The following is a 26,501-nucleotide window of genomic DNA, read 5'->3' on the forward strand; positions in this document are numbered from 1 at the left end:
ACCTGGAGCTCAATTGTGCCCACAAAAATGGAACCTAAATATTATATATTTGGAAAGCAGCTAAACACAATGTAGAGATTTAGTTTGGGTGGGGGGTAGTTATCAACGTAGGCATAGCATAGCTCCTATTTTATACAATGAGTTCAACTTACTAATCATCTGTACTAATAAAATAACCCATATTAAAAGCAACCCATATTGATAATTTCTTCCAGTACAGAACAACACTTGCCCCTAAAAGGCTTGTTTAGATTCTGTCTACAAAAAAAAAAAAATTACGTATTTGAGGAATGGCTTCCAATTTAGCTCTTTGGAGAAAGCTTGCTGTTTGGATTGCAAAATGAATTATAATAAATAGATAATAAAAAGGAAAGATACCTTGATAATGCTGAAGAAGTTTGTTCATTCGAACATCCCAGACCTTTACTGTGTTATCTGTACCAGCTGCAGCAATGCAAGTGCCACTAGGATGAAAATCTACATAATTTACAAACCTGAAAATGATTAATTTTACTTTTAGTTATGTTCAAGATGCAACTACTTAAACATACATATTACAAAACATACCACAGATGCACATACTTTTTTTTTAAAACAGTTTTCAAAACACAGAAAGCATGGCTGCTCACCTCTAACAAGTGTTTTCCTTAGCAGATTGATCAAGCACACAAGAGGACGACTTCAAGCTCAGGGCTGCGCACCTATATTGTTTACTATTCAGCAACAGATTGCACAATAAAAAGGTGCAAAACTTGAAATATCATACCAAAACACAGGATATTGTTCAAGTTGTGCTGGCCAATCTTATTGTGGACTAGTCCAGGCAGAACTGCAATGCAAATGTATGAAGCAAGGAGCAGATAACTGCTTTACAAATGGAACCAACAGAAGCAGCTTCAGAAGAGATACTGTACAGTTGAAGAGATTTCATTTTAGCAGTGAGGACAGTACCAATTTGTTCATAATAGAATTGGATGCAGGACAACAGTTTATTTGCTAAAGTTTAGTTTGCAGCTGCAATGCCAGATCTGTTGGGATCAAAGGAGACAAATAGCTGCATATATTTTCTGATGTATTTGTTCATTTAAGGTAACAACAGCCCACTTTTAGTCTAAAAAGTGTAGAGGACTTTCTGTGTGGCTTTTATGAGACTTCAGGCAATGTGTGTGAAAAGGCTTTATTTTTGGTAAACACTTGGGATGATTTCCGAGAAATTCCTTGTCATAATGGAAGAAACTATTAGGATCATAGGTAAATAAAGCCCGATTCTAGCTGAGATACTCCAGGCAGACTCCATTGGTTCAAATGATGGCTACATAAAGGATATAAGGTAACAGAGCATAGGAGGTTTTTACAATGGTGGTTTCAGAAGAAAACGTTCCTTCATGAGCAGAGAAATTGGTTATCCATTGGTTCAAGTATAAGCTAAAGCACCAATGAAATGTACTCAGATGGAAGAAATTTGAAGCCCCAAACAATAGAGATGGTATAAATAGTAAGACTGAATTTTAAATAAAATTCTTAATTGCGATTAATCGCACAAAGGTATTCTGCTCATTTCCCACTACATCTCCTTGTGACTCTGGGCAAATCACTCAACCTTCCATTGCACCAGGTACAAAATAAAGTACCTGCATATGTAAACCACTTTGATTGTAACCACAGAAAGGCAGTATATCAAATCCCATCCCCCCTTCCCTTCCCTAAAGAATTGATAATCTCCCTCCCATCCCTAGATCTAATATTTCTCCCTTTCCACAGGTTCATTATCTCTCTCTCTTCCCTCCCTCCCCTTGAGCAACACCATAAACCTGGTAATGAGCAGCACCAAGCTGTTCTTGTGGCTGCGTGAACTCACCACCTTGGCCATAGCTTCCACTGGTGGCTCCTCCAGTTATGCTCGCGAGTCCGTAGCTCATTCCCCTCCCCCCCCCCCCGGATCAGTCACTCAATCCCCACCACCCCCAGCCAGCCTATATTAAAAAGTGGTCTTCTGTTGGTCCCTGGCAGCATTTACATATTCTGCTTCCAGCCTGGACCAAAGTTTTACCTCTGGCCCATACTGCCTCCTCCAACATCACTGCCCGTTTCTGCATGGATGGGACAGGTTACAGGAAAAGCTTCGGACCAGGCTGCAGGCAGCATATGTGCAACGCTGCCACTGTTGGGGACCAACAGAAGACTATCTTTAATACAGATCGGGAGGAGGGAGGGGAATGTTGCTCAATCATGGGTAAGGGAAAAGATACCATATTGAGCCAAGAAAAAGGGTTGGGAATGGAAGAGAGCAGAAGAGATGTTTGGAGGAGACAGGAGATGCTGCAACATAATTTTTTTTAACTGCACTTAATTAATGCATTAAATCACAGAGTTAATGGTGATTAACTTGCAACCCTAATAATAGTCTATGATAACTCAAGACAAACAGTGAATAAGGTCATGGCCATTTGTGATCAAATGGAAAATCTCTAATTTGAAGGCATAGGAATCTAATAGATTTAATTACTACATGGAAACATATCTTAAATGTGTGTTGAAAGATACTACGAATTGCTCACTGCCATACCTTAGCAGACAAGTGCCTTCAGGCTGGGATGAAGGCAGCCCTTGCCCTGTGATTAATGGAGAATCTGAAAGCCAGCACGGACCAATAAGCACTTTAAAAAAGGAAAACAGTTTTGGTAAGATTAATAATGCCTAGCCTCTGTTTAACTTGTGCACTGTGTTTTGCTTTGAATGGGACCAAGGAGTAAGCACAGAGCACAGATTAATCCCAGGGCATTTCTTGAGCATTCCTTGCAGGTGATCTGGAGAAAGGCAGATTGAGCAGTAAAGAAGCAGTTTTTCATTTTTGATGCTTCAGAGAGATCTATTTAAGGGGTCCCCCACAACTGAAAGAGTCTGTTGGTCACCAGATTCTGGACACTGAGAAGATGGCACATTATATCCAAAAACAAGCAGCCTACGACAAAATCCCAAATTCATGTTGCTTCTTGGCAGAGGTGGAGAAATTCTGTCATCCCATTTGGCCTGTGAGGATTAATGCAAGGCTCTGTAGAGACTACTAGAGGTCAATCACTGAGGTGAGGAAAAACCAGGTTGTGAAGAAAATATGCAGTTATAAATGCAAAGCATTTGTTAAAAACTCTGGGGGTCTATGCAAGGTCAAAAGGGAGGACTTTCTAATGGTAGTTGCTCCTGCAGAGTTGAAAACCAGAGAGATTGTCTAATGGACATGGATTGGGATAAGAGTATAATGTCCACAGCTAGTCTCCCTTCTTTAGCAATGGTAAAATGGAAGGAAGAGCATTCATTTTGAATTTCTCTTTGCAGAAAAAGATTGAGATCTCAGATCCAGGATGGTGGCTTCCTGATTTCCTGAGAATGTGGAAGTACTCTTTTTGAGAGGAACTAGTTATACAGTATCAATCACACTGTAGCAGATAAGACTTCTTCTTGCAATAGACTTGGTGTGGGCCTTGGAGATAAGACTGTTTTAATGGACAATGGAGTGGTTGCTTATAAAAAGCTCAGTTGGTAACCTGTCTTTATTATGCTAAGGACCAAACAATGCATGGTAATCAGCTCCCATTGGTGCAGGAAAAAGTGAACCCAGCCTACTACAGAAGGGCAGGGTATAGATTTTGAAGAAGAACTGGTTGTGACAGGGGGGATAGTTTAAAAAAACAAGGCTGTTTTGGTTGAGCAGGAAGAGTTTACTTTAGCACAGCACAGTAAAACCTGAATGCTACACTTATTGCATCTAGTTCTATAATGGGAAAAATAATGGGACAAGGATGAAGAAGTTGGATGAATCACTGATAAGTGTTGTAAGGTCATGAGTGGTCCTTTGGGCAACCCAAGCATAAGGTTTTATGTGGCCAAAGGCCAGAAAAGTCTATTATGCAAAGAGGTTCTGAAGAAAGAGATTGTCTAAGTACACTCTCCTGGTGAGAGGAAGAAATGAGGCAGACTGCTTGGTATGATATGGACAGATGATTCAAGTTGTCATATTGCAGATATTTATTATGGAGGCCAGTCTGAGGTTGGTGATAGTTACTGATATAGCTCAAAGCAGATGGATACCAGTATAACCTGGGGATAGGAATCCAGCCAACATATAACAGTAATTTAATGCGGTCTGCAATCCAATGACTGAGCTGTATCTACAAGGGAGCCATCAGGGATGGGGTCACCCATTTGATGGAACAACAATAAATCCCAGCGATTGTTATTATTAGAGCTATGATCTGTATATTATGGGTACAGTTATGAACTATGAAATATGAACCATGGTTAAAGCTTGTAAGAGCTAAGGCTTAACAGAACATATGGGATGATAGGCCTAAGTATTTGAGTGTGTCTTAGTTGACCTCTTTACTGAATCAGAGCTCATAATCTGCTGGCACCTAAGTAAACATTATAATAAACTTAGCTGTGCACCCTAGAGCAGAGTCAAAGGGCAAAGGCTATAAATTGTGAGGCCCAGGAACTTATGATCTGATAAGACATTCCTACGTGCAAACTGGCCTGGGAAAGGTGCAATTAAGGATGAACAGAAGAATGTGTGATTTAGTTACGTGGGGATAGATGTGAACAGAAAACAGAATTATCTCTCAGGAAAAATAAGTGCTGAAGTAATGTGAAACACAAGTGTATAAAAACAGTTGTCTCAGTTCTGTACTTGGGAGTGATAGATACAGAGAGCATGGGAATGCAGCAGTTCTATCCTCCCATGAGAAACTAGCATTTGTATTTGATCTTGCTAAGAAATGAAAGAATTGCCTCTCTCATATGCTGGCCCTCATAGTCTTTTATCTCCCTCTAAATTATGGGTGGTTGGCGAGTACTAATTTGGGAGGTGATATAAGCAGCCTTTCTTTTAAAAGCTGATGATCCCACTGTGATATTTACCCCAACAAAGTTAAATTTTGACCTATTTGATGGAGGCATTTATGGGTTTTAACTTTTTGTGGGGTATTTCTGTATTATGCTATTTTATTATGTTTATGATATACTTGTTTTACATGATTTTATTATGTTTACTTTAACTTGCTTGAATTGATATTTGTTTTGTTGCTTTTATTATATATATGATTTTGTAACCCATTTTAGGTGCTATCAGGAGGACAGTGTAAATATCAAATTGAATAAATAGGGTGGCTCTATACCCCAGCTGCCCATCAAGAATCCCCATTACAGGTAAACAAATCTCACAAAAGTGATTAACTGTGAAAACTTTCTGAAACATTTTCATGTCTGATAAATGACCCTTGGCCTGGAGGTTCGAAATTGTACAACACACAAACACCCCCCCCCCCCCCCCATATGTATTACCTTAATAACCTATTCAAAATTCATAAAATAGATCAAAAGACTGTAAGTTTGTTTGTTTTAAATCTCTTTGGGTCTTTTTTTTTTATTATACCATGCTAGCAATTCCTGTGCAGCAAATGAGAGGAAGTCCATTCAATTTCCATGGGCTTCCTCTCATTTGCCACACCGGGAATCACTAGGGCAGTTTATTAAAAGAGGCCCTTTATAGACTATACTTACCCTCCATGCTCATAGAAAGAATGTATACATTCCCTGCTTGTTTTATCCCAAATCTTGATAGTTTTATCATCACTGGCAGACACTATTAGTCTTCCATCAGGGGAGAATCTAAATGACATGGAGAAGATACAATCAGAATCAAAGTATATAGGTCATTTGATTTACTGTTAGTCCACAGTTTCACAATGAACCTTACAATGTGTAGCTATAAAAACAAATACACTAGAAGCCTTTCTGATGGCACACTGAAAAGCATTTACTACTATACTGAAAACCTGGGTTCAGTCCCAGGACTTCTGGGCACCAGACTTGCTTACAGATACAGCAGTCCCAGAAGAACAGCATACCAAGGATCAGCCTGAAAGTAGACTTTAGAGTTCTGATGGAGAAGTGTTTCTCTGCCTTTCTTTGTTACAGAAATGTTACTGTAACAAAGTCTGGCATATAAGTAGGATGGTCAAAACAGTCACAAACAGAAGGCAAAATGCTCCACTGGAAGGAAGGCACCAAACAAGAAAAGAGTAGAGCAATGGAACCTCTCACAGCTGGTGTTCAAAATTGTCTTTATTGGAAACTAAAACAGTGACCCAAAGTAAGACGGACAAATAAGGGAGGTAGTGGTGAAAAGCCTAACAGTTGTGAAAGAGGCACTGTAGTATTTTATTTATTTGTTACATTTGTATGCTGAACTTTTAGGCTCCAATGCCATATATACTGACTGATGCAGAAAAATCATCATTTAGGTAGTGATGAGGGCTGGCAGAGTCTGGATGGGGCAGGTCAGGATTTTAACTTTAAGAGGCCTCCAAAGAAATCATATATAAATATTACAAAAAAATGCCACACAGGATGCAGTTACTGTGTTGTTACTTCTCCTTTTCTGCCAGAAGAGAATGCAAATTATTTTATTCAGAAAGTTGAAATAGTGTAGTTTCTTTCTCTGGTGTTAAAGATCTACAGAGATAAATCTGCACTCAGGATGATAAATGGGAGGATTTCTTACCTGTACAAGAAAAAGATCTGTTATATGGCCTCAAAAAATGTCAACCAACAGGGTCAGTGGGAGATGTGTGTTTACCAATGTTGTTAAAAACAACAACAACAAAAAAACACCTAAGGATCAATACTGGTGCCATTGTTAGTTGAAATTGTGAATTGTTTTTTTTTTATATTGTGGGTTTGTTACAGAAGACCAAAAGGTGTCAACTATGCGCCCTATGGTGATCATAAAGTGGGTCTACATTATTTGGCTAACTATAGGCCTATTTCATCTTTACCAGTGTTAGCCAAATTCAATCAGTTTGTGTACATCTGGAAGAATTTATGTGAAACCACTTGTTAGATGAAAATCAGTATGGATTTCAAAAAGCGCACAGTAGTGAAACCTTGATGGTTGCAACAGTAGGGGCCCCTTTTACAAAGCAGCCCACATTGGGCTTACCGCTCGCTAAAAAGGAACTACTGCCAGGCTACCGCAGCAGCCCAGCAGTAGTTCCCACCCCCAGTGTGCCGTCATATCTGGCGCTAAAAACATATTTTAATTTTTGTAGCGCCAGTGTGTACCTAGCAGTAATTGGGTAGTGCCGCGTGCTGTCCAGTTACAGCAGGGTTAGAACGGGAGTTCTTACCGCCACCTCAATGGGTGTGGTAAGAATTCTCTCCCCCCCCCCCCCCGAAACGGCCGTGCAAGTACTTTATTTGCTGCAAGACCATGTCTTGTAGAAAACAAAGACCTACCTTTTACCAAGTAAAAGGGGGACTTGGCACATATCAAAAACACGCGCCAACGCCAACACAGGCCCTCTTTTGCCACAGCTTGGTAAAAGGGGCCCTAGATAAGATACACTTGGGCCTGCATAAACATGTTAGCTACCTGTTCGCATTTCTGGATATATCAGCAGCATTTGATGCTATTGATCATGAGATCTTGATAAAGCACCTTAATGTTTGTGGTATACAAGGAACAGTATTGTTGTGTTTTCAATCATATTTGAAGGGGAGGAAACAGAGTGCGTGTAGAGAATGAATTATCTTTATTACATTCTGTTGACACAGGTGTTACCCAGGGATCCGTTTTATCTGCTATACTCTTTAATATCCGAGTCCTTTGGCTCATTTGTTGAGATCATTAGGAGTATCCTTCCGCATTTATGCAGATGATATACAGTTTGTTTGTTTTTCCAGACACTGGGAGTGTGTATGATGCTGTTCTATGAATGCAAATTATGTTTGAGAAAGTTCAACGATAGTTGGAAAATAATTGTTTGAAGTTGAATGTCAGAAAAACTGAATTATTATTTCTGAATGCAGACCCTGGTATGGTATTACCAGAGTCTGTTTTTTTGTCAGGGGCACTTGTGAAAAGTCTTGTCTCAGGTGCGGACTTGTGAGGGTACTGACTGCGTTTTATTTTGGACCGCAGATTCAGCACTTGATTTGCACCTCATTTTTAAAATTGCATCTTTTAAGTAGGTTACGTCATCTTCTTCCTACAATTGATTTTGTGAGTTGTAGAAGCTATGGTGCTATTTGGTACTGACTATTGCAATATTATATATCTTGGACTGTCTGCAGCCTGTATCCAATCTCTGCAAATTGTTTTGAATTTTGCTTGTTGAAATATGATCACATTTCAGATTTAAAGTGATTGGAATGGGACTTGATATACCACCTTTCTGTGGTTTTTAAAACTACATTCAAAGCAGTTTACATAGTATATACACAGGTACTTATTTTTACCTTGAGCAATGGAGGGTTAAGTGACTTGCCCAGAGTCAAAAAGAGCTGCAGTGGGAATCAAACCCAGCTCCCCAGGATCATAGTCTGCTGCACTAACCACTAGGCTACTCCTCCACTCCTGGATTGGGTTGGCTGCCGGTGGTATTCAGGGTGAAATTCAAGTTGTTGATGATTCATCGAGTAATATATCATGATACTGCTGTACACTTGAAAAATGCTATTAAGAACTATGTTTCATCGAGACAATTGCAGTCTATGACTGCTGGAAATCTAATTGTACCTACTATGAATTCATTTTGTTTGGATGATACAAGGAGAGGATCTTTTTCCATTGCTGGCCTCTTTGAATGGAATCGTTTGCCAGCCGGACATTGCTGACATTTAAGCATAAGTTAAAGCGTCATTTGATGTGTGTGGCTTTTTTGTTCCTGCTGTCTAAATAGGGTGCTGGTATTTTTGCTATGGATATTTTGTTGTTAAATTATTTCCTTTATGTGTAGTTTGTTTTTTCCTTTTGTGTGGGTTTTATGAGTGTATTTTGTACCTCGCTCTGGATAAGGACGGGTTATAAATAACATATAAATCTAAAATCTAAACAACATTTAGGGCCCCTTTTACTAAGCTGTGTAGGCGCCTACATGCGCCCAACGTGTGCCAAAATGGAGTTACCGCCCAACTATAGAGTGGCTCTTGCAGTAATTTCATTTTTGGTGCGTGCCCGCTACACGAGTCTGAAAAATAATTTTTATTTGCAGACGCATGCCAAGTGGCATCTGACGCACGGTCATTACCGCCCAAATTCTTTACCGGTCTATGGCTGGTGGTAAGGTCTCAGACCCAAAATGGATGCGCAGCAATTTTGATTTTGCCGCAAATCCATTTGGGGGGGGGGGGGGGGCTTCTTTACAGGTGCGCTGAAAAATGATTATGCGCGTGCCCAAAATCCGCACCTACACTACCACAGGCCATTTTTCAGTGCGCCTTTGTAAAAGGAACCTTTCATTTGAAAAAATTTTCAGGTATTTTCTAAGGTGAAATTTATTCATACTCGTTTATTTTCTTTCCTTAAATCTTGCCACACCAGACCAGCAATGGAAGCAGAAATACTGATTTCAACCAGAGACACCACCATTATAAGGGCTTGTGCTGGCTTGCAAACCCCAGTATGTAATTACTAAGACAGAACTGAACACAGCAACCAAAAGGAAACCACTGCAGAACCAAAACCTATACCTTGAAGAATTAGTAGAAAATACACTGACATACTTCGAGAACTGGTAGAAGATAGATCACAGTCCGAAACCTCACACGCTTCAGTCTTCCACGGAGGCCCTGAACAGAGTGTGGCAGAATTCAAGGAAAATAAACACACAACTTTCACCTTCCTTTTCATCCCGCCACACCAGTGCAGACAAGAGGGATGTACAAGAGCAGTACCCCAAAAGCTGGGGGAAGATGAGGCCCTGCCAAGGCTGCATCTCCTCTGAGGGCTGCTCCAAATTTTTTTTTTCTTTGTTAGCTGCTTAGAACTGTGAGGCCATAGCGGCATACAAGACTATGTGTTATGATATTCTTCTTACAGTTCTTAATAGGCACAGGCTAAGGAAATAAACCCAGCACAAAGCTCCCTTCTTTTATTTTTTGGCTTCTATAGGGTAGAGGTGGGAAAGGAATCCTGCTATTCCCCAACTGAAAAGTACCATAGGGACCACTATCAGGCCATGACACAGAGATAAGGGTCTGCAAGAAGCTTCGGGCCAAGGAAAAAAGTGACTCCTAGCTCAGTCTGAACTCTTGTGAACTGTGCCTTGGAAAGCAGGATCTGTTGTATTCTAACCACACCAGCCCATCCTTACACCATCTGCTGGCTTGCAAGCCACAATCAGCCTTTATACCAGTGATGTCACAGGTTGAAATCAATATCTCTAATTCCATCTGTTGGATCGAGAAAGGATATAACCTGCTTGTATGAACTAGTGCAGCAAAATGAAAAGGAATACAACATTTTTTATTATTATTTAATAGGACAAGTAGAAACCTTCTCCAAATTTTTGTGGAATCAAAGAAGGAAGCATTGCAAAGTTATCCTCAAAATGGATGCTTGATCTGCTTGCTCTGTGAAAACATGAAATTTAAATTTCTTAAACTGGAATATCACTTTGGTGAGCAGATATTAAGTTGTGAATACTCATGGGATGGTGGGCTGAAAAATGGTAAGATAAGCAGCTCTAACTGAATCAAGCAACAGCGATATGTCAGCCAGATACAATGAAAGCCATTACCTCCATCTGCAACAGTTAAGAAGTTTGCTAGTGAACGTCAAGCATAGCAATATACAACAGGAACTTGCAGCAATCAGTCAATTTAGAAAGGACTGAGAGGGCCAACAAGAAGAGATCAGAGGTGCACAAGTGTTTAATGCAGAAAAGGCAACTGGCACAATAGGCAGGAGGGTGAGATGCTTTGGCAGAGGCAGATCGGGCAGAACCATTTTCTTGGCTTTCAAAAGAGCACCTAATAGGCACCTGAGTGAATTAATCAGGCCTATTGGTATTAGCCTGTGAAAGCTGAAGAGCCAAGAAAGGGAACTTGAGATGGTGTGAAAATTAAATCCTAGCACAAGTGCTAGGAGCTATTTGTTGTTTTACAAGCAAAAAAAAAAAAAGTTGCATATCATATATTATACTTGACTATAAACTGAGATTTTTGGGCCTTAAAGGCTCAAAAATTGGGATCTTGGCTTATAGTACAGTCGGCGCACATTTCTGTCCTTCCTCCCTCCCCTCTCAGTAACTGGCATTGTCTTTCTCTTCCCCCTCTCCCTGCGGTGACCGTCTTACCACTACTCAGGCAGTGCAGGAAGAGGTCTAATAAGTTTACCAGGTAGCTCCATTCCAGTGAGAATGTGAAAAGCAGGTGCCTCCAGTCACTCCATCATTGTAGCGAATAGCATGTCTTTCTCTCCCCTCCCCCCGCAGTGACCAGCGTTTCTTCTTACGGTACCACCTGCACGCTGCCACTGAAGTGCAATAACTAAAAGCTGAGCCAGGGTGGGGGTGGTGACTAAGGAGAGAGAGACATGGCTGTCATCTGGGGTGGTGGGAGGTTCAAATTAGAGAATGACATGGGGACAAAGTCTGTCCACATCACATCCCCACAGGTTATGTCTCTGAGGGCTCCGTCTCTATTCCCACCCCGTCCCATCCCCGTGGGCTCTGTCCTCATCTGCAGAAGCCTCAAATACTTATGATTTTATATTTAAATATTTGTATTCAAGTACAAAGAGGAAAATACTGTGCAACTGTTTATAAATCACAAATACAAACAATAATAACAATGAGCAACTATAATAACCCCCCCCACCACCACCACCACCCTCTACCCTTACAACCCCAACAATAGATGACCTCTACCCCAAGGAATCCTAATCCACTGATGGTCTGGAAAATCTGTCCGAGGAGAGAGACCCCCGGGTCTGGGTTGAAAATGATTATGAGGAGCTGCCCAGGAATTTAATGTAACAATTAAATCAGGGGAGACAAAAAGCTTGCAGCTTCTGCTTACAGCAACTAAAATAATAATAATAATTTACGGGGAATTGAGGTAATGTAGCAATAACGAAATAGATGCTAGACATAACACATTTCTAAAACAACAGCTGAGCCTAGCAGAATGATAAAGAACACGGAACTAGGCTGTGTCCATGAATTATAGCTTGCTTTTGGAAAATCATAGTTTTGTCAACATTAAGTGACCTGACCAGACACGTGACGTGAATTAGAAAGATAAAAATATACGGGGTGGTCAGATTTGTTACTAATATGCTGGATAGACAACTGCTGACATTCTGAAAGGTAATGATTAATGAGTAATGTTTTCCATATGATGCTGATAACACGTGATTTTTTCCTGAATCTAATGATGATGTGGTTTTGATTGCTTACCAATAAAAAGAAGGAGGGTTGAAGTGTATCTCTGAGCCAGTCCTGCTGTAGAATCTCTGCGGTTCAGGAGACTTAGGAATTTGCTCCGCATCTGCCTTTGCTTATTTATACATACATACATACATACATATATATATATATATATATATATATATATATATATATATATATATATATGTATGTATGTATGTATAAATAAGCAAAGGCAGATGCTTATATTATATATATATATATATATATATTGTGTATGTGCTTTATTTCACTTTTATTTTTTGTTACATTTGTACCCCGCACTTTCCCACTAATGGCAGGCTCAATGCGGCTTACATGGGGCAATGGAGGGTTAAGTGTCTTGCCCAGAGTCACAAGGAGCTGCCTGTGCTTGAAGTGGGAATTGAACTCAGTTCCTCAGTTCCCCAGGACCAGAGTCCACCACCCTAACCACTAGGCCACTCCTCCACTCCTGACACACTTGACCTCTTCAGGGGAATCTAGGATGAAGAACTGATAGGTTCCCTGGTGGGGGAGGGCATATAAAGATCAGCCAAGCGCTACATGCATTCACCACCATATTAAATGTCCTGGGGTATAAAATGCAACCCATTCTGTAAGCCTTTGCAGGGAGGAAATATGCCCTATGAAGCACTGTTATGATTAAAACATCTGTGGATGAATAACAAGTCATCAATAATCTTAGGATTCAGTCTAGCACTTCTGTGTTCCACAGTCCTTCCTGCAACAGAAGATGCCTTCTCAGAAGATGTGCTGGTAGCAGGAATGTACAGGATCCCCCATGCAAATTTTGCTAGTTGTGGCCAGCATGTTTGCTTGTTTTTCAAAAAAATCAAAATATCATGGTCTGCATCACTCAAGCATAAATAGCAGTCCAGTTCATTAACAGGCTTCAAAGTAGAAAATGACATGTCCCCATCCCCAGGGGATTTTGTCCCCATCCCTGCCCTGTGGGATCTGTCCCCGTCCCCTCAGGCTCTATCGCCACGGGCTCTGTACTAGTTACCATAGGTCCCTGTCCCCATGTCATTCTCTAGTTCAAATATAATATAGAAGAAAATTAGTTCTGTTGAGAAGTCTGTCATTACTGAAATTAGCAGTAGAAATAAAAAAAACTTGTGCATCCAAAATGTATCAGTATTCTCAAGTATGCTCCAGGAGGGCTACTTGGCATGCTGACAGCGAATAAAAAGCTGAGATATAGGTATGTTCATTAATGGATTGTTAGCTGCCCGTATGTGATTTTGGCTAGAATATGGGAGCCTTTTCTTGTATCAACAATGACAACTCTGTTGTGCCCTCCTTAATGTACTGCATTTTTGAATGAAATATTTATGCAAAAAACAAGACAAAGATGGAGTTAAAAAGAATTTAAAACTGATGTGCCATCTTTGCTCTTTATTTCTTTTGAGTACTGGTAATTTTGAACTTTGGTAATTCTGCTTCAGTGCGTGATCCCCCTGGACTACGAGAGAAACAAGCAAAATTAAACACAAATAACTGATTGCTTTTATCTATTTCCATTGTAATGTTCTTACATTCTAAATTGCAAAATTAAAAAAAATATATGGGCGTGTCAAGATGGCGGCGTAAACGGTTGGTCAGTGAAACGCTCTTGCGAAGCTGGGGCAAAAGTTTCCTCGACACTATGCTGCATACAAAACGAAAGGGGATGGTGAGATCAGTGCCCCCTCCTTTCACAACATCCTCGCCTATTCAGCTAAGCATAGAACATTTCCTTACCTCCATCTCCCAAACGTTGAGCGAGACGGATCCCATAGTGGGGAGGATCGGAGAAGGTGAGCCCTCACTGGGAGAGGAAGTTTCTCAATCTCTATCTCCACCAACTCTATTGTTGCCTCCGTGTCCGGCGACGGCTTCAGCTCTCGAGACAACTCAAGAAACTGCCGGAAGAACAGTTGTCGAGTGGGGATCCAGAGCTGTTGCAAAAGACGCCGAGATTCGAGGTTAAAACCTCGGAGAAAGTACCGGAGGGATTCTTGGAGATGATTTGGCAAAAGCTGAATAAAATGGACCAGATGCTTCAAAAATCTTCAGGTGAAGTTATTACTTTGAATCAAAAGTTTGATGAGTTAAAATCTACTGTAGATTCAGTTAAATCAGATCTTGCATCAAAAGTTGTTGAAATTCAAAAAGAAGTTAAACAATTACATGAGTTAAAAACTACAATGGTAAAAGACAATATTGACTTACGTTGGAGAATCGAACAGATAGAAAACTTTAATCGACGATTAAATTCACGCCTCTTGAATTTCCACAGACTTCTTGGGAATTCCCCCTTACAATTATTTAAAAGATACCTAAATGAATCTTTGAAAATACCTCTGGAAACTATGCCTCCTATAAATAAAATATATTATATTGCTAATCCAAGGAAAGAGGAAGGAAAGACTGGAGATGTGCAAAAAAAACAGCTGTTGATTTGAGTAATGTATCTAAACTGTTGGAACAATCTTTGGACGAATCTACAAAAAGAACAACTTTGAATAGTGTCATTTGTTTTTGAACAAGACCTTAACTCGGTTATGAGGCTTTACTTTAAAAATGCTAATGTCATCTTTGGAGGTGAAAAAGTATGGATATTTCCAGACATTACAAAACAGACACAGCCGAAAAGAAAAGCTTTCTTAGCTATGAAGAAAAGAACTATAGAAATGGGTGGCTCCTTCTTTTTAGCTTATCCATGCAAGTGTATAGTTAAAATTGGTATGACAAAATATATATTTTATTCAGCAGAACAGCTTAAATCATTCCTAGATATGAAACAAGTGTAATAACATCTAATATAACTGATAGGAGTCTTACTTAGCCAAGTTTGGAATGTTATATGTTACAAAAACGTCTCTATTCATTAGCGCCCTCCTGTTGAATAGTGGTCTGAGGAAGTAGAAAAGATGTTTTATACTCAATACAATATTCTTTTTTTTTTCCCTTTCTTCTACTGATTTTTGTTCTTCCTTTAGTATTGGGTTGTTCATAATTTGAGTACTTATAAAATGATTTATTGGCTGTATTTCATAACAAGTGTATTCTTGTTAAGTAATTGAAATATAATAAATATTTTTTTAAAAATTATGGGAAGGATGTGTAGTCTTGATAGTCTTTATAGACTGGGAGATTGTGATGAGCCAAATTTCTATTCTCGGCTTGTATTTGAGTCAACCATCTCCCCCTTTTTTTGGGGGGGGGGAAGGGGAGGTACCTTGGCTTATATTTGAGTATAAACGGTATCTGTAATAAGTGTTCAGTATCTGTAATAAGTGTTCTCCACAGACAGCAGGATTACTCAGGTACACACTAGTGGGTATCATCATTCAATGGCACCAGGACAGAGGTACAAAGACAATGGGGACAATGTGGCCTAGCAAGGTTCTGGCCATGACTGATGAGGAATACTGAACTTTATAGCCCATCTTGCAGAAAAAAGGCTTTTGTTCCTTCCATATAAATGCTCCTATAAAAGAAAATCTTCTTTGTAGACAGAAGGATTGACTTGTCAAAATTTATGAAGAAGCCTAGGGACTGATTAAAAAAAAACTACAGTCTTGTCCTTCATGTAGATTTTTCAAATATGGAAAACCAAGAGCCTTTGTTTGTCTAAGTGGGTTGCTACTACTACCAGAGCTGGAAATACTGCTGAAGAGGCATGAACAGTTCATAGAAAAGGGAGTCCAGTACATCCGCTGCCTCCATGCTAAGTTACATCTTGTTTCCTTGTAACACTGAGCTAAGAAAGGAGATGAAAAGATAATAGTTCCCTTGTTCCCCATTAAAGCCCACATAAAATCTCAACAACGAACAGAAAGTCACTTTACCAACTAAGTTGCAGCATGTAGAATGAATATTTCTGAAGCACCAAGTACAGTAAAAGAACAAAAGGCAAGGAGATATACAACTGTTTCATGTCATCTAGTTTCCTTCTTTACTCAATGACATCACAATGTGCACTGACTTCACCAAGATTTCAAAATTCTCTTTCTTTAGAAAGTTGACCTATGTGACATTTCAAAATGCGATCAGGTGGCTATAGACACTAGTCAAGAGTACAGAACCTCAAAAATATTGTAATGTACACTGACCTACTTTAACTATACTTTTCATTTCTTAGAGAGATAGGCAAAACACAATGATTAAGTGCAGATATTATCACAGGTGCATATTGGCTGAATCATCAGTACTTACTTGGCACAGCGAACCCAGTTTATGTGCTGGCTAAGGCAAAACAGAAACTTCTGTCTGTGAACTGTCCACACTTTGACGGTTTTGTCATCAGAGGCTGTTACTAGGGATTGACCATCAGCGGAGAAGCTAACACTTCTTACTGTTCCTGTGTGAGCCTTAAACACAGTAGATTCTCCCTTCCTATAAATTAAAACAATGAATACATTTTGATATGTTTCCAGACTATTCTAGATACACAATAACTGCAGCAATCATTGTCCTATTTGGCATAATGGAAGACTTGTAATCGACCACAAAAACATTATCATATTACCCACATTTTTAACAAATAGATACCACCCCTCCCCCTAAAGTAATGGGTGACAACAACTGTCACTGCATGGTGCTTCCTGTATATCTCTTGTTCTCTACAAGTTGTCCAGACATGTTTGCTTAATATTAGGTTAACAAGTTTGCTCAGGTTTTCAGTTCTCTATCTCCACCTGCTGGTTGATGGAAACAACTACTCCACAGGTTCTGGAATAGTGGGAAGCTATGTAATGGAATGAAAGTTTATTACAAACGTTAATCTACATATATCGTGTGCTATTTCATCTTTATAGTGTAAAAAATTGAGAGCAAACATCAAAGCCCTTTCCATAGGCATGACAGCATCTTCCCAGCAGACATCATAATAGTATAAATGGCATTCAATGCATGTTATTTTGCCAGCCCACTGAAGTCTAAAGCTGCCAGTACTGGATAGTGTTACTCATGATCCCAAAAGAAAAAAACAGTATTTTGTATAGTGGTTGCATGTACAAATTTAAGATAATTTTCTAAAGTAATGAAAAATTGTGACCGACTCCTTCTTTCTTTATTCTGTTTTTAGATATGTTTTGTAGAAAGCAAGACTGTTTAATATGGAGGGTCAATCTGTTTGTCCATTCACCTGCCCTCCCGGCATTTTCAGCAAAAAAGCTTTGTACGTTAACAGCACAAATTCTGGGGAGAAGCGGGCATCAACCACCTCCAAGCCCCTGTCAGCATCCCCCAGCACGCCAAAATCAGGTGGTCCCAAGGCACGAACTGGCTCCAGCTGAATATACCCCAATGGTGACACAGAAGCCGCAAGTAGAGGAAGAGAGAAAAAAATGGCGTTCGCAGGAGGGTGCGAAGAAGAAAGGCTGAAGGCGCCCACCAAAACTGCCTCCGACACTTCTGAGCACAAAGAGTTTTGCAGCTTCCCATGCACATGAGGAACAGGACCCCAACGCTGCTCTCCAGCTCCCACACCAGGAACTGCGCATAGTGATCTCAGAGGGTGTCGCCATAGAAAACCTACAGAGAACTGTCTACTACCTACCCCCCACACGCTACCACAGCCGCATGCCAATTCTCTGGTTTGTTGTTTGTTTTTCTTTTTTTTCTTTTTAAAGGGCTGCAAAGCAAGGCTTACCACTTCTTCCTTTTTTTGTGTGTGTGGAGGTAGGAGAGAGAAGCTGGAGTCAGACGTCAGGGCACACAACTCAGGAAATCACAGGGGAGCCGGTGGGGGGAGGGGTGGGGGGAGGAAAGGGGGGAACCTGACAGCACCAGATGTACCTTTCTCCAAGGCAGAGAGACCTCAACCCCAAGAAAGGCTCAACTCGACCTGGGTGACAGGCCAGGAGCCTGATCAATCCAGAGCTGCACCATTATGACCCTCCACCTGCCAGTTAGAATACTAAAGGTTAAGGTGGCTGCACATGACCACATATAGTAAACCTCTGAAGTTCTCAATCTCCACCTGCTGGCGGAGGGACATAGGCCAGAAGTCTCTGGATTAATCTTTGGGAAATTATGGAAAAAATATTTTCTGACATAAGTATTCCACTATGCAACCTCATGACCTCTAGTTCTACCACATCCCCATCTGATAAAGGTTTAAGAGATACTCCTTTCTATGAATACGAGGGACAAGCCAAGAAGTGCCAATTAGACACTGAATAAGGAAAAATTAATTCTTACCTGATAATTTTCTTTCCATTAGTCCCAACAGATCAATCCAGAGACTTGAGGGTTGTGTCCCTCTACCAGCAGGTGGAGATAGCGAGAACCTCCAAGGTTTGCTATATGTGGACCTATGCAGCCAAGTAAACCTCAATATGAACGATACCAAAGCAGTGGAATGGAAACAATAGAAAACTCTCCTGACATTGTCAGACCAAATGCCCAACATACTTCTACCACTTCCAAATTTATTTGTTTTTATTTAATCAAACGAAGGAACATTCAGAATGAAACCTGAAAAAACTAACCAACAGAAAAAACCACAGACAGTAAATCCTGGGGGGGGGGGGGGGGGGGGGCGCCCTCTGGATTGATCTGTTGGGACTAATGCAAAGAAAATTATCAGGTAAGAATTAATTTTTCCTTCTATAGCGTCACACAGATCAATCCAGAGACTTGTGGGATGTACCCAAGCAGTCCTCAGGGTGAGACACTCCTAACCCGGCAGAAATCACCGACGAGCCAAACACTGCATCCTGCCGAGCTGCCACATCCACCCAATAATGACGCGTGAACATATGGACCGAAGTCCATGTAGCGGCTCTGCAGATATCTTCCAGAGAAACCAAACTGGACTCTACATAGGAGGAAGTCTGAGCTCGCGTAGAATGAGCACGAATTTGCGCAGGGGCTTGCTTACCCAATGCCACGTAGGCCAAAGTGATGGCCCCCCACACCCAACGGGCTATCGTGGCCTTGGAAGCCATATGACTCTTCTTACTGCCTCCAAAAAGGACGAAGAGATGGTCAGAAAGACGAAATTCATTCATCACCTCTAAATACCTGAGAAGAGTCCGTATCACGTTGAGGCAGCGAAGAGCCCGGAATTGCTCGGGGTAATCTTCCCGGCGAAAAGTCGGCAAATGCAGAGACTGCCCCAAATGGAAACAAGAAACCACCTTGGGCAAAAATGAAGAAACTGTCCTAATCGATACCCCCGCCTCCATAATACGCAGGAAGGGGTCTTTGCAAAAAAGAGCCTGCAAATCTGAAATTCTCCGAGCCGAAGTAATGGCTACTAGGAAAATCGCCTTCAAGGTAAGATCCTTAACTGTAATCCCTGATAAGGGTTCGAAAGGAGGACGCTGAAGCACTTTGAGAACTAGATTAAAGTTCCAGGACGGCAGAACCGGCACTTGTGGAGGATGCAACTGATTTACGCCCCTCAAAAAATGAACCACACCCGGGTGGGAGGCGACTGACGCCCCCTGAAGCCGGCCTCTAAAGCATGCCAGAGCTGACACCTGAACCTTAAGAGAACTCAACGAGAGTGATTTGTACAGCGCTGCGTAAGTCTAGTAGCACTATAGAAATGTTTAATAGTAGTAGTACTAGTAGTAGTGATTTCTGTACACCCTCCTGAAGAAACGCGAGGCTAACCGATACCGAAGCCGCTGACAATCCTGAACACCACAAATCGAAGGTACGCCACACCCTAGTATAAGCTATCGAAGAGGATCTTTTCTGAGCCTGAAGCACCGTAGCGATAACCGCATCCGGATACCATTTCCTTCTCAACTTCGCCCTTTCAAGGGCCAGGCCGTAAGACCAAAGGGGGGAGGGATCCTCCATCATGACTGGTCCCTGCAGCAAGAGACCATCCTGCGCCTGGAGCAGGAGAGGACGATCGAACAGGAGCCTGACCATATCTGTGTACCAGGGATGTCTGGGCCAATCCGCGGCCACCAGGCTCATTCGACCGGGATGACTGGCAATGCGAGTCAGTAACCTGCCTACCATAGGCCACAGGGGAAAGGCATAGAGCAGGCCCCTGGGCCAAGGTTGTAGAAGAGCATTGATGCCTTCCGAGCCTAGCTCTCTTCCCCTGCTGAAGAAACGGGGAACCTTTGCATTGAATGCGGTGGCCATTAAATCCATCACCGGCATCCCCCAAAGGGCAGCTATCTAATCGAAGGCCAGAGGGGAGAGTGTCCACTCCCCCGGCTCCAACTGGTGGTGACTGAGAAAGTCCGCTTGCACATTCTGTGACCCCGCTATATGAGCCGCCGTCGAGAGAGAGAGAAAGGAGTCTCTGCCCAACAGCAGATTAGGGCCACCTCGCGCGCTAGTGGTGCATTCCTGGTGCCCCCGACGGTTCACGTAGTCGACCGCCATCACATTGTCCGAGAGAACTCAACCTGGGCAACCACGAAGAAGAGACAGAAACTCCCGAAGGGCCAGACGAATCGCCCGCAACTCCAAGCGGTTGATGGACCAAGACACCTCCGTCGAGGTCCAAATGCCCTGGGCCGTCTGTTGGAGGCAATGAGCCCCCCAACCAGACAGCGACGCATCCATGGTCACGATCTTCCATTCCGGGGTTTGCAGAGGCATGCCCAACACCAGATTCTTTTGAATGAACCACCAGTGCATGATTGTGTGCAGACGGGTCGAACATGGCACCCAAACCTTGTAAACCTCCGAGAGAGGAGACCAATGGCTCAGAAGGTGCCACTGCAGGGGGCGCATGTGAGCTCTGGCCCACTTTATGACGTCCAAGGTGGAAGCCATGGAACCCAGAACTTGTACATAGTCCTAAGCCCGCAGGTTCGGAGTTTGGAACAGAGCTCGCAACTGACCCTGCAACCGTTGTGCTCGAGCTGAAGGAAGAGAAACTATCCCTGTTCGGGTATCGAAGAACACTCCCAAATATTCCAGCATCTGGGAGGGCATAACGCTGCACTTTGGGAAGTTAATCACCCAACCATGCGATTGAAGCAACCCAACCACTCTGTCGGTTGCCCGTTGACTCTCCTCGATAGAAGACGCCCGCACAAGCCAGTCGTCTAGATAAGGATGGACTAGAGACCAAGCTGCAGCAAAAGGGGGCCTGTACTGGAAAGGGGCGTGGCAAGATGGCGTCCTAGCTTACTGCATGAACGACTTGGCTGCTTGCTGGTAATTCCTCTTGCTTTTTTTCCCCCTCTTCGAAATGCCTCACACAAAAAGGAAAGGGACGAGAAAAGAGCAACCACCGACTACCCTAACATCGTCCCCAATCCAGCAAACGCTAGACCGCTACATGAGCTTACCGTTGGAACACGGTTTGGCGAGCCCCACATTGACTGACGCCGGAGGAGCGATGCCATTCTTGGGGCCAGATATCACTCTCTCGTCACCGGAGCTGAATCCACCTCCGTGTCCTGCTGGGTCCAGAGTGGAGTTAGCGGGCCAAACTGGGATCAGAGATGTCGACAGTTTGAGCCAGCTCGGCGGTTTCTCCCCTGGACAGGCAGAGGAAAACAATCTGGAGCAAGACCTCCCCCCCCCCCCCCCCCCAGGAGGTTTCTATGGCAGCTATTTGGAAAGCGGCCCAGGGATTAACTGCTGAGGTGGCTAAATCAACTAGAGAAATGTCTACAATAGTGAGTAAATTGACATTAATGTCAGAATCATTAGATAAAGTTAAAATGGAATCCACAAATCAAATATCTCAGTTAAAAGAAGATGTTAACACCGTAAAATCTACAGTGGATGTTTTGGTTAAAGATAAAGTATTAACTTCTCGTAAAATATAGCAAATAGAGAATTTTAATCGACGTCTTACACTCAGATTACTGAATTTTCCCATATCGCCAGCTTTGACGCCTCATGATTTCCTTAAAAAATATTTATAAGAGATTCTGAAACTATCTCCAGAAGATATTCCCCCGTGTAATAAAGTTTACTACTTACCAAATACTCAGAAACGCGGAGAAGTTTCTCAATCAGTAAATTTGGTGAATATAACGTCACAAAGAACTGGTATTGATATGCAGAATTTAACCGCACTACTAGAAGACTCAATGACTGAAATATCAATCAGAGGGACTTTGATAGTATCCTTTGTTTTTGAGCAGGACTTAAATATGATTATGAAGTTGTACTTTAAAAATTCCTCTGCACTATTTTGTGGTCAAAAAACATGGGTGTACCCGGACGTTATTAAAACAACACAACAAAGAAGAAAACAATTTTTGATTCTGAGAGAAGAAGTGAGAGATCTAGGAGCAACTTTTACATTAGCTTATCCTTGTAAATGTTTGATCCGTATGTTAGGAATTAAATATGTATTTTTCGAGCCAAATCAGTTAAGGATTTTTCTGGACTCAAAAAACCATCTAGCCGATTGATTGGAACAACTGAATCAGCTATAAACTAAAAATAATGGGATAAAGAACAGGACTATGCCAATTTGGATTTTAATTATAGCTTTTCCTGTGTTAATAATCTCCTTAAGTGTTCTAAACCTCTCCCCCAAGAAACTTTGTTGTGGTCTAAGGAAGAGTTAAAATGTTACTTTGTAAAAAAAAAAAATTTGAATTTTCCTTTTAATAATTATTTCTCTGTATTGCCGTACAAACTGTTATTCGTTTATACTAATTGGAAAATTAATAAATAAATAAATGGATGGACTTGAATCCCTTCCTTGCTGAGATAGGCCGCCACTACGACAAGGACATTGGAAAAAGTCCGAGGTGCTGTGGCTAGGCCGAAGTGCATCGCTTTGAATTGAAAATGATGACCAAGCACTGCAAAGCAAAGAAAATGCCTATGGGGAGGCCAAATGGAGTGGCGGAGTAGCCTAGTGGACTTTGATCCTGGGGAACTGAGTTCGATTCCCACTGCAGCTCCTTGTGACTCTGGGCAAGTCACTTTAACCCTCCATTGCCCCTGGTACAAAATAAGTACCTGAATTATGTAAACCGCTTTGAATGTAGTTGCAAAAACCTCAGAAAGGCGGTATAAAGTCCCATTTCCCTTTCCCAAATTGGAATGTGTAAATAGGCCTCTTTGAGATCGAGAGACGTCAAAAACTCCCCTGGCTGTACCGCTGCGATCACCGAGCGGAGGGTTTCCATGCGGAAATGCCGAACCCGTAAGGACCTGTTGACGCACTTGAGATCTAGGATGGGTCATCAAGAACCGCCCTTTTTTGGCACCATAAAATAAATGGAGTATCGCCCGCACCCTCTTTCTGCTGGGGGTACAGGCTGGACGGCTCCCAGTCATTGTAAGTTGAGGAGGGTGTGACGAACTGCCCGCACCTTGGCGGGAGATTTGCAAGGAGATTCCAGAAACAAGTCTACTATTGGACGAGCCAATTCCAATTTGTAGCCGTCTCTGATAACCTCCAAGACCCATCCGTCAGATGTTACCCTGGTCCACTCCACCAGGAATAGGGACAGCCTGTCCCCAATAACTGGCTGGAGATGGACCAGGGCCCCATCATTGGGCGGACCTGGCTGCAGGCTGGTTTCTGTTACCGGAAACGAAGGCCCGCCTGTCACCTCGAAAGGGCTAAGGTCTCTGAGAAGACCTTGCTCTCTGAAAAGAGGCCCCGCAACCTGGACGGTAACGACGTGTATCCCTAAACTTAGGTCTAGGTCCCACCGGTCGCACAAATTTGGGCCTGTCCTCTGGGAGGCACTGGCCCTTAGAGTCACCGAGGTCCTTCATAATCTGTTCTACGTCTGTCCCAAACAAAAGCTTTCCCCTAAAAGGAAGCCTTGCCAGGGACTACCATGTTTCCCCGAAAATAGGACCTACCCCAAAAATAAGACCTACTGGGGTTTTCCTGCAAATTTAAAATATAAGTCATCCCCCCAAAAGTAAGACCTACCAAACTTTTTTTTAAGCAGGGCCGCCGAGAGCCACCCGAGGTCACCCCCCCCCCCCCACCCGAGGTTGCCGGGCCCCCCCCCTCCGTCGCTCCCGGAACTAACCTGAAGCTCCTTTCATCTTCGCAAGTTCGGATTCGAAGCAGCAGCGCAGAACTCTCCTTCCTTCCGTGTCCCGCCCTCGCCTGATGTAACGTAAGGCGAGGGCGGGACATGGAAGGAAGGAGAGGTCTGCCCTGCTGCTTCGAATCCGAATCCAAACTTGCGAAGGTGAAAGGAGCTTCAAGTTTGTTCCGGGAGCGACGAAGGGGAGGCCCGGCGACCTCGAGTGGGGGAGGGGGCGACCGATGTTTCCCAGAAAATAAGACCTAGCACGTTTTGGGGAGGAAAAATAAATATAAGACAGTGTCTTATTTTCGGGGAAACACGGTATTTGAAGAACCCACCTGTCGGAGGTTATGAGAGGCCACCTTTGGTGAAAAAATATTAACCTCCCTCTAACAGGTAGATCGTCCGGGACAGAGCGAATGCTACATACCTGTAGAAGGTATTCTCCGAGGACAGCAGGCTGATTGTTCTCACTGATGGGTGACGTCCACGGCAGCCCCTCCAATCGGAATCTTCACTAGCAAAGTCCTTTGCTAGCGCCCACGCGCACCGCGCATGCGCGGCCGTCTTCCCGCCCGAAACCGGCTCGAGCCGGCCAGTCCAGTATGTAGCAAGACAATACAAGGGAAGACACAACTCCAAAGGGGAGGCGGGCGGGTTTGTGAGAACAATCAGCCTGCTGTCCTCGGAGAATACCTTCTACAGGTATGTAGCATTCGCTTTCTCCGAGGACAAGCAGGCTGCTTGTTCTCACTGATGGGGTATCCCTAGCCCCCAGGCTCACTCAAAACAACAACCATGGTCAATTGGACCTCGCAACGGCGAGGACATAACTGAGATTGACCTAAAAAATTTACCAACTAACTGAGAGTGCAGCCTGGAACAGAACAAACAGGGCCCTCGGGGGGTGGAGTTGGATCCTAAAGCCCAAACAGGTTCTGAAGAACTGACTGCCCGAACCGACTTGTCGCGTCGGGTATCCTGCTGCAGGCAGTAATGAGATGTGAATGTGTGGACAGATGACCACGTCGCAGCTTTGCAAATCTCTTCAATGGTGGCTGACTTCAAGTGGGCTACCGACGCAGCCATGGCTCTAACATTATGAGCCGTGACATGACCCTCAAGAGCCAGCCCCGCCTGGGCGTAAGTGAAGGAAATGCAATCTGCTAGCCAATTGGATATGGTGCGTTTCCCTACAGCCACTCCCCTCCTATTGGGATCAAAAGAAACAAACAATTGGGCGGACTATCTGTGGGGCTGTGTCCGCTCCAGGTAGAAGGCCAATGCTCTCTTGCAGTCCAATGTGTGCAGCTGACGTTCAGCAGGGCAGGAATGAGGACGGGGAAAGAATGTTGGCAAGACAATTGACTGGTTCAGATGGAACTCCGACACGACCTTTGGTAAGAACTTAGGGTGAGTGCGGAGGACTACTCTGTTATGATGAAATTTGGTGTAAGGGGCCTGGGCTACCAGGGCCTGAAGCTCACTGACTCTACGAGCTGAAGTAACTGCCACCAAGAAAATGACCTTCCAGGTCAAGTACTTCAGATGGCAGGAATTCAGTGGCTCAAAAGGAGGTTTCATCAGCTGGGTGAGAACGACATTGAGATCCCATGACACTGTAGGAGGCTTGACAGGGGGCTTTGACAAAAGCAAACCTCTCATGAAGCGAACAACTAAAGGCTGTCCTGAGATCGGCTTACCTTCCACATGGTAATGGTATGCACTGATTGCGCTAAGGTGAACTCTTACAGAGTTGGTCTTGAGACCAGACTCAGACAAGTGCAGAAGGTATTCAAGCAGGGTCTGTGTAGGACAAGAGCGAGGAGCTAGGGCCTTGCTGTCACACCAGACGGCATACCTCCTCCACAGAAAGAAGTAACTCCTCTTAGTGGAATCTTTCCTGGAAGCAAGCAAGATGCGGGAGACACCCTCTGACAGACCCAAAGAGGCAAAGTCTACGCTCTCAACATCCAGGCCGTGAGAGCCAGGGACCGGAGGCTGGGATGCAGAAGAGCCCCTTCGTCCTGCGTGATGAGGGTCGGAAAACACTCCAATCTCCACGGTTCTTCGGAGGAAAACTCCAGAAGAAGAGGGAACCAGATCTGACGCGGCCAAAAAGGAGCAATCAGAATCATGGTGCCTCGGTCTTGCTTGAGTTTCAACAAAGTCTTCCCCACCAGAGGAGTGGGAGGATAAGCATACAGCAGGCCCTCCCCCAAATCCAGGAGGAAGGCATCCGATGCCAGTCTGCCGGGGGCCTGAAGCCTGGAACAGAACTGAGGGACTTTGTGGTTCGCTCGAGATG

At 43.1% G+C, this 26,501-nt stretch overlaps 1 protein-coding gene across 6 annotated transcripts in view; it reads right to left on the reverse strand.

Annotated features, from left to right (window-relative positions):
- POC1A (POC1 centriolar protein A) overlaps positions 1-26,501 on the reverse strand; it is a 122,474-nt gene that overhangs the window by 59,859 nt on the left and 36,114 nt on the right. For all 6 annotated transcript variants that reach the window (XM_030205889.1, XM_030205886.1, XM_030205888.1 and 3 more), the window contains 3 exons: positions 16,455-16,634; positions 5,557-5,664; positions 379-494 (listed from right to left, as the gene is read on the reverse strand). In XM_030205889.1, coding sequence (XP_030061749.1) covers positions 379-494; positions 5,557-5,664; positions 16,455-16,634 — 404 coding nt within the window. The remainder of the gene's footprint in view (positions 1-378; positions 495-5,556; positions 5,665-16,454; positions 16,635-26,501) is intronic.

This window comes from Microcaecilia unicolor, chromosome 6 (genome assembly GCF_901765095.1).
Source record: "Microcaecilia unicolor chromosome 6, aMicUni1.1, whole genome shotgun sequence".
NCBI classification, from domain to species: Eukaryota; Metazoa; Chordata; class Amphibia; order Gymnophiona; family Siphonopidae; genus Microcaecilia; species Microcaecilia unicolor.